Here is a 12,432-nt window from a genome sequence, read left to right as displayed (position 1 = left end):
ATGGGATGCGTGGAACGGATCGCTCTTTAGTCAGGGGGCGGCGCAGACTGGTACTGAAAGCGAGGCTATGTCTGGGAGCCGTGGCCCGTGGGAGGTCGAATCGAAATCATCGGCATTAGGCCGACGATGTGATGTGGGCCCAGCCTACTTTTCCCGAGCCCGCTGGCGTTCGCCATGTACAATCGCAGCGCATGGCATGGTACGCTACATCAACGTAGCGCTGCTCAAGGCTGAAAATACGGGGACTTTGATGTAGGAGACGCGTGAGCTGCAACGTTTTATGGCCAAGGGGAGGGCTTGACTGGGTCTTCAGAAGTGAGAGCGGCGCAAGCGTTGGGGGCGCGGACGTGCACGTGTGGTCGGGGGTTCGTGGCATGCAGGCTCGTCCAACGGCAAACACAAGGAGGCATGCATGTTTTACAGACTCCACACTCACACGAGGCATTAGCACAAAAGCGACTGCATTGCAGCAAGACACGACAGCAAGACCTGGCAGGGACGCAAACAGCATTTGCGAGCACAGTCCTGCAGTTGCAACGCATTGCTATCAAATAACCCAAGTTAGGTAACAGGCACTCACTCACGAACATAATCAGGCCAGCTGCCCGTGTCACCCTGAGTTGAGCCCTGACAAGTGCGCAATCTTGACGTCGTGGGGGCCCCCGGCCGATGAGTGGCCGGAAAAGATAGATGCATTAGCAAGCAGCCGAGCAGCTGAGCTTGTGGAGCACCAGGTTCGGGCTCGCCAAAGGAATCAGCATGAGGACCGGCGAGGACCGATTGTTGTTCCAGGGTGAGGCGCTGGTCTGCTATTGTGTAGATTGTGATGTGGTTATGGTTCAACCAGCTTCGACTAGAAGAGTGTCAGCGGGGCCAGCGAGGGGCCAGCGAAGTTTCGGCCGTGCACGCAACAGCCCCGGCCCCACCGTCCCCCGACAGCCTAGCGCCAGGAGGGCGCTTGCCTTGCTCCCGTGTGGGCACTCATGCCAGGCAGCTAGTGCCATGTACTGTTGGTTTGGCATCTTCGGTTGGTAGGCGCCGTGGGTGGGGGTAAAGGGTGCTGGGCGAATGCAGTACGGTGCGTTGGATACCGAACGCGCTGAACTGCGGCGACAACACCTCAGCGCGGCTGAGATCTGTGTGAAACGATTTGTATGTGTCTTGTGTCACCTTGTGTGAGCCCGCGCTTGGTGAGCATTCTCGGCCCCGTACCCCGCGTCATGCTCCGTCATAACCCACGGTGCCAGCACGCACCCGTACACTGTCTTTCCTGTCAGTTGGCACACGCCGCACGCTCCACCACTCCACTCCACTGCACTGACAAGCCCACGCCAATCCCACACCGACCCCAAACAACTCCTTCCTTCCTCTCCAACCAACACCCAAACGCAGACATGCGCGAGTACGCGCGCTTCCAGGGAACTGGCGGCGGCGGCGGCCGCGGCGGCGGCGGCGGCGGCGCTGACCGCGAGCTCGACGATCTTGACGACGCCACTGACCCACTACTGGGGCCTGGCGGCGGCGGCGGCGCGGGGCGGCGGCGGGCGGACCTGGAGGGCTTTGGCGGCGGCGCCAGTTTGCTGCTGGGGGGCGGGGCGGGGGGCGGAGATGATGGGGAGGGCTACGTGCCCTGGCGGCGTGCGTGGCGGAGCATCTTCAAGGTGGGTGGGTGGGTGGGAAGTGGGTTGGGGGGTAGCGTCGCGGTGTAGCGTCCATGGGTGACGGAGTGGTGCAGGGCCTGGGGTGGAGTGGCATTGGGGTGGGTGGGTGGAGGAGTGGTTGTGCATGTCGTTGATGGGGGGAGGAGGGAGAAGGGGGCAAGGGGGAGGGGATTGCAGGCTGGATGCGTGTGTTGGTGGTGGGGTCGGGGGGCTGCAGTGGGGCGGTGCTGTGCGTGTGCTTGTGCGTGTGTTGGTCAGGGCCTGGTGGGAGGCAGTGGTGGAGGCACGTGAGAGCGCGTCGGAGCACTGGAAGGTGCCCTGGGGTTGCACGTGACGGCGGAGGGGGGTGTAGTGTAAGGGGTCAGGGGGCGCGGAGCCTTGAAGTGGGTTCGAGTGCCCTCCAGGGGAAGGGAAGCGCAGACGGGCGGGTGAGGGGCGCTGTCGCTGCCTGTGTAATGGCGCTCTCAACGCCAGGTCGCGGCGCGGCGCGGCGCGGCGCGGTGCGGGGCGCGGTGTGGTTTGGTGCTGCAGCCGCCTACCGGGGTACCTGGCCCCTCTGCTGCCCGGCTGGTGCGGCTCCGATGTCCCTGCCTACCCGTGCTGCTCCCCCCCTCTTCGCCCCTCCCGGCCCCTCTCCTGACCTCTCCCTCCTCCCACCTGCAGAAGGGCAACGACGTGGAGAGCGCCCGAGTCAACCACAGCTTCACGCCCACGGGTGGGTGTGTACGGTGGGGTGGGTGGGGCGGCGGGGTGGGGCATGGACTGGGTGGGGTGGAGTAAGTGGGGCATGGGATGGTGTACATCAGATGGAATGCAGTTGGGCAGCGTGGGTGGGTGCGTGCTCACGCAAATAACCCCCTCCACCCCCTCCACCTACCCCCCTCCACCTCCCTCTCCCCACTTCCCCCAGAGCGCGCCAAGCTGGCCAACGTGGAGTCCATCGACTACCTGGCGCCCAACAGCGCCACTTACCGCAAGTGGCTGGCGCGACAGGTGGAGGGAGGGAGGCAGGGAGGAGGCAGGGAGGGAGGGAGGAGGAGGCAGGGAGGGAGACAGTGTTGTCACCCGGGGGGGGGGGGTTGAAAGAGGCTGTATTCACTCATGGTAATCAGAAACACACGCGCGCTCACTAACGACACTGCCCTCTCCCGATCCCCTGCCTCCCTCCCCTCCCTCTCCTCTCCTCTTCCCCTCTGCACCCGCTCCCCTCCTCTGCTCCCCTCCCTCCTCCGCCCCTGCCTCACACAGCCTCACCGGCGCAGCTGGGACCGCTGGGTGATGATGGGCTCCATCGGGGTGGCCACGGGGCTGGTGGCGCACGGCCTGTACGTGGTGGGTGGGGGTGGGGGGCGAGGAGCGGGGGAGGGAGGTGGGGTGGCGTGGCGTGTGTGTGTGTGTGTGTGTGGGGTGTGTGTGTGTGTGTGTGTGTGTTTGTGTGTGTTGGGGGGTTTGGGGTATTTGGAGGGGATGGGGATGGCCACAGGGTGTACGTGGTGGATGTGCGACACACCGCCCCCGCGTGGGCCGCCACTCGCGCCCACTCTCATGACGGCTACCCCCGGGCCCCACCCCTACAACATCACTTCATAGTTAATCATTTACGTAATTCCTCCCTGCCACAGCTCATCTCCTTCTTCGCGGGCTTCAAGTACGGCGTCACGCGCTGGCTACTGGGCCACACCAATGTGGGCGTGGCGTGGCTGTTCAACGTGAGCACGCGAGGGGCGGGGGCAGGGGCGGAGGCGGAGGCGGGAACGGGGTGTGTGGAGGGTTGGTAACGGGTATAAAGGAGCGGAGAGCGAAGGGGGAACGAGTGATGGAAAACGCGCGGGGAAGGCTAACCTGAGGGACGCAGATTGCGACTTGCAGGCAAGGATGCATTGCGTTGCATATCACAGCCAGCCACCACGCGCCACACGCTGCACGCGCCCCACACACCCTCCCCACACTCCCTCTCACACGCCCTCTCTCTCCGTCTCTCCGCCCTCCGCACACCCGCCCTCCACCCTCCGCCCTCTGCCCGCTGCTGCTCCCCTCCAGGTGGTTGTGAGCGTGGGCCTGGTGGCGGCCTCCTCCGCGGCGGTGATCGGCTGGGCGCCCGAGGCGCAGGGCAGCGGCGTGCCCGAGGTCATGGCCTACCTCAACGGATGCATGCTGCCCAAGGTGGGAGGGAGATGGGGTGGGCTGGGGGTGGGGGTGGGCGGGATGTGTCTGTATGGGGGAGGGGGAGAGGGAAGGCGTTTGGGACGCCGGTGGAAGGTGTCTTTAAGGGGTTTTTAGGGGGGGGGGTCGCATGCCCGATGAAGGGGGGGGGAAGGGGATGTTTTGGGGGGAGGGGCCGGGCATCTAACCCCCTCCTCCACCTCCCCTCCCTCCTTCGCTCTCTCCTCCCCTCCTCTCCCCTCCTCCCAGCTGTTCAACGTGGCTACGCTGGGCGTCAAGTGGCTGTCGTGCGGCCTGGTGGTGGCCAGTGGGCTGCCGGTGGGGCCGGAGGGGCCGCTCATACACATAGGCGCGGCTATAGGCGCCGCGCTCAGCCAGGGGCACTCCACCACCATGGGGTGAGCGGGGGGCGGGGAAGGGGAGGGGGAGGGGTTTGTTTTGGGGGGGGGAGGGGAATGGGGAGGGGAGAGGGAGGGGGAGGGGAATGGGCAGGGGAGGGGAGCGAGGCAGGGAAAGACTAGGGAGTGGCGTCTGGGGTCGTAGGAGTGAGGAGGTGGACTAGGGTGGGGGGAGAAGCTGGCCGGCATGGGAGGCAAGCAGCGGATGCAGGGTTTGGGGGGCCGGGGGGCGGGCTTCTCCTGGGCTGGGGCTGGCTGGTTTGCTCGGCCACTCCTCTCTCACTTGTATGTACTCGCGGCGCTTGGTGCTCTCTACATTGCTCACCGGCGCCACGCATCCCTGCCCACACACACCTGCTCCCTCCCTCTCACTCCTGCCCCCCAACAACAACTTCACCTTCACTTCCAACCCCCTCCTGCCCTCCCCCATCCTGTCCTCCCCTGCACACCCACAGCTTCACCACGCAGCTGTTCCGGCGCTTCCGCAACCCCAAGGACAAACGCGACTTCGTGACGGCGGGCGTCAGCGTGGGCGTGGCGGCGGCCTTCAACGCGCCCATCGGTGAGGCACTTGATGGGGGGGGAGTCGGGCTGGGGGTGCAGGGTGCTGGGGGTGCAGGGCAGATTACAAAAAAGCATGGGGTTCAAGGTAAACGGATCAGGGCAAGTGGCTAAGCGCAAGTGGGTTAGGGCTAATGGGTCAGAGCTAGTGGGTCAGGGCAAGACGGACCGAGCCAGCGGGTGACGGCAAGGGACGGGCGACAGGTCCTGCCCCCCAGGTCCTGCCCCCCAGGTCAATGCCCCCCACTGCTCCACAAGCCCTTCGCCGGAGTCCAAGGGCAACAAGCCGGCCCCCACTCCCTAGCCATGCCGAGCCATGACTAGCCATGACTAGCCATGACTCTCCTGCTGTCCTTCTCCTCTGTGCTCCACAACCCCACCACCCCACCCAGGCGGCCTGCTATTCGCGTTTGAGGAGGTGGCGTCCTTCTGGCAGCAGCGACTGGGCTGGCAGGTGCTCGTGACCCGGGGGTGGGAGGGGAAGGGGGGGGGTAGCCATCCATGGGATGGTGTGTATCAAATATGAAGTGAAGTGCCGACGTCCAGAGGTACAGCGGGCACACGCGACGCATTCCATACCGTTGTTTCGCCGGGGGGGGGGCAGTAGCAGTGGCAGTGCCGGGGCAGCAGCAGCAGTAGCAGTGGCAGCGGTCGCCCTGTGCCGCCAGCAACTCGCACCTGCTACAGCCAGATGAGCCACGCCCACTTGACGTTTCGCGCCCACCTGTCTTTTCGCATGCCTACCTATGACTTACCGTACTTGCCACTGCTGCCACTGCTGCCTCTGCTCCCACCCACCTCACCCCCACCCCACCCCGCCCACCCCACCCCCGCCCTCCCTTGTGCACCCACACGCACCCACGCACCCACGCAGGTGTTCTACGCCTGCATGTGCTCGGTGCTGACACTCAACCTGTCGCGCAGTGCTGGCAAGGCGCTGCTGGGGCAGGGCAGCTTCGGCTGGTTCGACAAGGAGGTGGCATTCGAGGTGTGTGTGGGTTGGGGAGGGGGGGAGCGGGGGTGGGGGGCTGTATATATCAGCCCCAATTAAAGCAAACCAAGGGGGGAGGGGGAGCGCGGGAAGGGTGGAAGGGCGGAATTTGTGGGGTCCCTTAAACCCCACTGGGTTCTGGCATCCGTTCCCCTTAACTAACCCTTCACCACCCCATCCCACTACTCCTTCCAGCCCCAACCCACCCAATCCCACCCCCGGTCTACCGTCTACCACCACAACAACAAATCATATGAATGTAAACCCCGCCTCCACCCCGCCCCCCGCGTCTGCTATAATACTGTTCCTGGCTACGCCTTCACATCTTAAATGATCATGTCTGTAACCCCCGCCCCCCCCCCCCCCAGCAAATCGGCATGTCGTTCTCCAGCCACGTCCTGGCGGTGGCGCCCGCGGCCGTCATCGGGCTGTGTGCGGGGCTGCTGGCGGTCATCTTCACGGTCGCCAACATCAAGGTGGGAGGTGGGAGGTGGGAGGTGGGAGGGAAGGGGGTTGAGGATGGGGCAGCAGGGGGTAGTTGAAGCCACCCCCACGACCCAACCACGCTGTCTACCTTGCTAAGCTTCTGTGTACCATCTTTGCAACCGCCATCAACGCACTCCCCTGACGCCAAAACTAACCTGCTGAAACAGCCTGTCAACATCGTCACATCTCAACCAACCATGCATGGAACCCCCTCCCCCGCCACATTCCCTCCATCCTACCACCCCCACCACCACCCCCACCACCACCCCCACCCTCACCCTACCACCCCCACCCCCACCCTGCCACCACCACAGGTGACTCGGCTCCGCGCCATGCTGACCGGGCACCTCAAATGGAAGCGCGCCATCGAGCCCTGCGCCCTGGCCGCCGTGTACATCACCGGCGTCATGCTGCTGCCGCTGTTCTTCCCCTGCACGCCCGCCGAGTGCGTGGTGGACGCCGCGGGCGAGATGCAGTGCAGCACCGGGCTCAACGGGCCGGCGGGGCAGGGCATACCGGACATGGTGAGGAGGGGGGGTGGGGAGGCGGGAGGGGGGGGAGGGGGGGGAGGGGTGTGGGGAGGGGGGAGGGGGTGTGGGGAGGGGGGAGGGGTTGTGAATATCAGCCCAAACTAAACCAAACCAACCTAAACGAGCGGAGCACAGGCAGAGGCGTAAGTTGCAAGCGGTAATACGGGGGCTGGGGGGGGGAGGTGTGAGAGGGAGCTAAGGGGAAGGGGGCTCAGGGGGAGGGGGAGGGGAGGTAGGGTGGGCAACTGGGAACAGGGGGTGAGGGGAGGAGTCGGATGACGGGATTAGCGGAGAGAGGCTCGAGGCAGGCGATGGCTGGTGCGGCAGGAGGCGGTGTGCCGTACCATCAGGGGGTTTTCAGGGCGCCAACGGACCATGACGCCTGTAGAGCCGTACCCACACACAACCTCACACACGCCACCCACCCTCAAACCTCTCCCGCATCCCCACAGGCTCCCTCGCTGCCGCTCTACACCTGCCGTGTCATCGAGCACGTCACCCCCAACTTCACAGCCGTGCCCGCCTTCCCGCCGCCACCCTCCTTCCCCGGCGCGCCGTCGCCGCCCGCCGCCGCCAGCCCCTCCTTCCCTCGTCCCTCCCCCCAGGAGCCTGACTCAGCAGCCTTTGCCCCCGCCTTCCCTCCCGGGCTGCCGCCGCCGCCACCTGCGCCCACGGTACCCGTGGACGCGTTCGCCACGCCGCCGCTAGAGCCGCCGTTCGCGCCGCCGCCTCCACTGGCGCCGCCGTCGCCGCCACTGGCGCCGGCGCCGCCGACGGCGCCGCCAGCCATCCCGTCGCCGCCACTGGCGCCGGCGCCGCCGCCGGGTCTGCCGCCTGGTCACCACCACCGTCGCGTGCTGCTGGCCTCATCCACCTCCACCTCCACAACCTCATCCTCCGCTGCCGCCTCAGCTGATGCTGATGCCTCGGGCTCGGCAAATGCCGCGAGTGCCTTATATTATGTAACCGGCGGCGCGAGCAGCCAGCCAGTCGCCGGCATGGCGGCGGCGGCGCCTGCGGTGTCGGGCCGCCGCTATCGGGCCGTGCCCGTGGGCCAGGGCATGGGCATGGGCTGCGGCCCCCAGTCCCACACCTTTGCCAACTGGGGCAGCCGCCTGGGCCGCCGCCTCAGCGAGTCGCTGCTACAGCAACCGCTGCTACAGCCACCGGTGCTACAGCCGGTGCTACAGCCGCACAGGTCGGCCCTGGGCCGGGCGGACGGCGTGGCGGGTGCGGTGAGCAATGACGACAGTAGCAGCAGCAGTAGCAGCGGCGCGGTGGGGGCCGGCAGTAGCAGGACGTGGCTGCCGCGGGGCATACCCACCGGCGGCGGCGGCAGCATAACGCCCAATGACGACGACGACCGGCGGCGCGGCGGCGGCGGCGGCGGCGGCAACGGCACCTCCACGGTGTACTACAACCAGCTAGCCACACTGCTGTTCAGTACGGGTGGGTGGAAAGAGGCGGTGGAATGGAAACGGCTAGGACCGGGGGGGAGGGGTTTGCAGGAGTCAGGGATCTCTTATGCCAGACCTGAACAAGCCCACAGACCACCGACATGCACGCCAGGCACACACACACACACACACACACACACACACACACACACACACACACACACACACACACACACACACACACACACACACACACACACACACACACACACACACACGCCGTCCGTCGCGTCATTGGGCGGGCTTTCGTTTCGTTTTTTAACACACACACACACACACACACACACACACACGCACACACACACACACACACATCCCCTGCCCTGTCCTGTCCTGCAGGCGAGGAGGGCATCAAGCACCTGTTTGCTCGCGGCACGCACCGCCTGTTTGGCTACAAGGCGCTGCTCACCATGGGCGCATACTACTTCGTGTTCGCGGTGAGGCAGGGAGGAGGGGAGGAGGGAAGGAGCGAGGGAGGCGGAATGATTTTGCTATCCATGTGTGCCGTAGTTGTATTCGCGATGAAGGCAGTTGTATGCCTCACTCACCCTCTCCTTACCAACGGATGAGTGTGGTGCCCTACTTCTTCTCCCGCCCGGACTCACCTCTCCTCCCCGCTCGTCCCTCTCCGTCCCCCTCTCACCACCCTCCCCCCCCCCAAGATGGTCTACCGTGTACCACTTCCTTAATTGATCATGAATGCAACCCCCTCCCTGCTGCTCCTGCCCTTGCCCCTGTCCCCCCTCAAGGTGCTTGTTGCGGGCAGCGCGGTGGCCTCGGGGCTGTTCGTGCCCATGCTCATGATCGGCGCCGTGCTGGGTCGCATCTTCGGACTGCTCACTGTGGACATCGCGCAGGTGGGGGGGGGGGGGCGGGGGGGGGAGGGGGGGCGGTGAGGGCAGGGGGGCGGGGAGGGGCACGGCGGCGGCGCCTGTGGTGGTGGGAGGGCACGGCGGGAGTGCGCGGCAGACGTGCACGGCGGACGTGCACGGCGCAAATGTGTTGATGTGTTTGCGTTCTTTCCGATGGCGTTCTGGGGCCTGCGTGTGTTGCCCGCTGTTTCGCCTGGTGTTTGCCTAACCCACCAACCGCCCCTCACCGCCCTGCAACCCCCCCCCACCCCAACAGGGCCTGGGCACGCGCTGGTCTGTGGACACGCTGGGTCCGTGGGCCTGGATCGACCCGGGCGTGTTCGCGCTGGTGGGAGCGGGTGCCTTCATGGGCGGCGTCACGCGCATGACAGTGGCGCTGGCGGTCATCATGATTGAGGTGGGGGGGGGAGGAGGTAGGGGGCAAGGGAGGGGGGGGGAGGGGGGGCAGGGCAGGGGGGAGGGAGGCAGGGCGGGGCAGGGCAGGGCAGGGCAGGGCAGGGGGGAGGCAGGGCAGGGGGGAGGCAGGGCGGGGCAGGGCAGGGCAGGGCAGGGCAGGGCAGGGTGGGTGGCGCAGGATAACGTGTGGGCCCCGCGTGTGTCCCGTGAGGCGTGGCGTGGCGTGGCCATGCTTGCTTAGGGGGCGGGGATTCTGCAAGCCATGTGTCATGTGTGCTGCGCTTGGCTCAACAGCAACTATCCCCCACCCCTTTTGCAAACATCCCTGCACCCCCCCCCCCGTCTGCAGTTTTCAGTGCATCCGCTCTTCCAAAACATCATGGCAGCCCCCACCTGCACCTCCCCTCAAAATCCCCCTCCCCTCAAAACCCCCCTCCTCCCTCTCCCCCCCCCGGCTGCAGGTGTCCAGTGACGTGCACATGCTGCTGCCTGTGCTGGTGGCCATCATGACAGCCAAGTGAGGGAGGGGGGGGGGAAAGTAGGCAGGGTGGAAGGGGGGGAGGGGGGAGGTTGTAAATACCAGCCCAAACTAAACCGAGGGTGGAACGGAGGGTGGAAGGGAGGGAGGGGGGAGGAAGGGGGGGAGGAGGGCAAGAGGTGTTGTGTTCGCCATTTCCAGTAACCAACCACAACCACAACCAGCAACCCACCACCAGCTGCCCCTTGCCACCACTTCTCTAACCCAGCAACCCCACACCATGCCACGCCACCTCCTACCCCACCTCCCACCACCACCTCTCCCACCTCCTCCCGCCCTCCTGCTGCCCCTACTCCCCCTGCTGCTGCTGCTGTCCACCAGGTGGGTTGCTGACGCGGCCTGCCACTCGCTGTACCACGGCCTGCTGGAGGTCAAGTGCGTGCCCTTCCTGCCCGGCGAGCCCGTGTCCGCCTTCAGCCTGGACCTGCTGCCAGTCAGCCACGTCATGGCCAGCCCCGTGGTGTGCCTACGGCAGCGCATGACGGTGAGGGGGAGGGCGGGGAGGGAAGGGAGGGGAGGGGAGGAGGGGAATGGGGAGGAGGGGAATGGGGAGGAGGGCAATGGGGAGGAGGGGAATGGGGGGGGGACGGGACGGGTGTGATCCCCAGCTTCAACTGCCAATGATTCCACCACACCGCTCACATTCACAGATCCGGGAGATCACGGACGTGTTGCGGCGCTGTAAACACAACGGCTTCCCAGTGCTCCGAGACGGGCCGCCGCCGGGGTCCCATGTCGGAGGCGGCGGCGGCGCCGGAGGCGGCGGAGGAGGAGGAGGAGGCGCAGTCGGGGGCGCCATGCCGCCGCTGGTGCCGGGGCCTGCGGGGCTGGTGGGACCCGCGTCGGCGGTGTTTGGGCCGCTGGGGGCGGGCCGCGCCGGGTCGGCGGCGGGGGCGGCGGGGGCGGGGGCGGGTGCCAGCGGCGGCGTGCCGGGCACGTGCTGCGGGCTCATCACGCGGCAACACCTGATGGTGCTGCTGCAGAAGGCGGTGCTGGCGGGTGAGCGAGAGAGCGTGGGTGGGGCGGAGTTGAGGTGGGGGTTCGGGTGCGGTGCTGTGCGAGGTGTTTTTCTCGAACGGCTTGCTGTTTTGAGTCACGGTTGGGATCCCATTCAGGCCCCACCCCTCCTTTTCACCCCGCCCGCCTCCACTCTAAGCTCCCCCTCAGCCCAGGCTCACTCTCACACCCACTCCCACTAGCATGCCCACCCCCTCTTTCACCACCACACACACACACACACGCGCACACACACACACACAAACACGCACACACACACACACACACACACACACACACACAGGCCGCAGTGACGGTCTGGAGGTGGACTGGACGGAGCTGAACCGCAAGATGATGGACCCGGTGGCGGCGGCCAGGTGGGGGGCAGGGGGTGGGGGGGGAGGGGCAGGGGGTGATGGGAGGGGGTTAAGGAGGGGAGGGGAGGGGAAAGGTGTGGAGTAGGTGGGTGGTAGCCATTCATGCGATTGGAGGGGGGAAGGGGCTGGTGGCTGGGTGGGTGGGTGGTTATGGGGTGTGGGTGGGGGCGAGCCCTTTCTGGTTGCATGGCGGTGGTCTGCCTGCACCTGGAGCCTTGGGAGGTCCAGGACTCTGGAGTGCGGAGGCCATGGGGCAGCCAGCGGTCCCTGCGCCATGACCATAGCACCCGACACTCACGCCCCCCCCCACACACACATCCACGCCCACACACACACACACACACACACACACACTCTGCATCGCATACACTGTCCTACGCGTAATGTTTTCCTTGTGCTCTTTAACACACACACACACACACACACACACACACGCCCATCCACACACACACACACACTCGCGCCGTACAGGTCGGTGCACCAGCAGCAGATGGCGGTGCTGGCGCGCGAGATGGCCGCCGACCCCGCCCTCCCCACAGACAGCGGCCTGGCAGCGCTGGGGCTGCTGCGGGCCGCCGCCGCCGCCAGGGGCGGCTCCGGAGGCGGCGCGGCGCCGCCGCCGGCTCCGCCGCCGGGCCCGTCGCTGTCGCCCGCCGCCTCCGCCGCCGCGGGGCTGCTGTCCAGCCTGGGGCTCACGGGCCGCGGCGGCAGCGGCGGGCTGGGCGCGTATGCGGCACTGCCGGGCGGCAGCAGCGGCAGTGGGCACGCAGGACAGGGCGGGGGGCGGAGCTTGGAGCCGGCGGGGGCGGGCGCGGGGGTAGACAACGGGCCGCGGTTTGGCGGGGAGGGGTACGACTATGGCGGCGTTGGCGTGCTTCCCTCGGTGGTGCCGGCGTCGGAGGGAATGCAGCCGCCGCCGCAGTTGCCGCCGCGCGGCCCCGGGTTGCAGGGCCCGGCGGTGGCGGCGCGCACTCGGGACGGCGAGCGGCTGCGGTTCGGCGACGAG

At 66.7% G+C, this 12,432-nt stretch overlaps 1 protein-coding gene across 1 annotated transcript in view; it reads left to right on the top strand.

Moving 5' to 3' along the window:
- The first annotated feature begins 456 nt into the window (after positions 1-456).
- The window catches only part of CHLRE_09g402051v5 (uncharacterized protein), a 13,516-nt gene continuing 1,540 nt past the window's right edge, over positions 457-12,432 (top strand). The window contains exons 1-22 of the mRNA XM_043066055.1: positions 457-793; positions 1,393-1,661; positions 2,325-2,376; positions 2,572-2,654; positions 2,910-2,993; positions 3,284-3,370; positions 3,702-3,824; positions 4,074-4,222; positions 4,678-4,784; positions 5,176-5,237; positions 5,658-5,771; positions 6,143-6,250; positions 6,575-6,784; positions 7,243-8,239; positions 8,587-8,684; positions 8,997-9,104; positions 9,376-9,516; positions 9,977-10,032; positions 10,375-10,537; positions 10,704-11,052; positions 11,354-11,426; positions 11,898-12,419. Of these exons, the coding sequence (XP_042920780.1) occupies positions 760-793; positions 1,393-1,661; positions 2,325-2,376; positions 2,572-2,654; positions 2,910-2,993; positions 3,284-3,370; positions 3,702-3,824; positions 4,074-4,222; positions 4,678-4,784; positions 5,176-5,237; positions 5,658-5,771; positions 6,143-6,250; positions 6,575-6,784; positions 7,243-8,239; positions 8,587-8,684; positions 8,997-9,104; positions 9,376-9,516; positions 9,977-10,032; positions 10,375-10,537; positions 10,704-11,052; positions 11,354-11,426; positions 11,898-12,419 (3,989 nt within the window). The 5' untranslated portion in view covers positions 457-759. The remainder of the gene's footprint in view (positions 794-1,392; positions 1,662-2,324; positions 2,377-2,571; positions 2,655-2,909; positions 2,994-3,283; positions 3,371-3,701; positions 3,825-4,073; positions 4,223-4,677; positions 4,785-5,175; positions 5,238-5,657; positions 5,772-6,142; positions 6,251-6,574; positions 6,785-7,242; positions 8,240-8,586; positions 8,685-8,996; positions 9,105-9,375; positions 9,517-9,976; positions 10,033-10,374; positions 10,538-10,703; positions 11,053-11,353; positions 11,427-11,897; positions 12,420-12,432) is intronic.

The sequence above is a fragment of the Chlamydomonas reinhardtii genome, chromosome 9, assembly GCF_000002595.2.
Source record: "Chlamydomonas reinhardtii strain CC-503 cw92 mt+ chromosome 9, whole genome shotgun sequence".
Classification (NCBI taxonomy): domain Eukaryota; kingdom Viridiplantae; phylum Chlorophyta; class Chlorophyceae; order Chlamydomonadales; family Chlamydomonadaceae; genus Chlamydomonas; species Chlamydomonas reinhardtii.
Note: the sequence above shows the minus strand (reverse complement) of the source record. Positions and strands in the feature narration are given on the sequence as shown.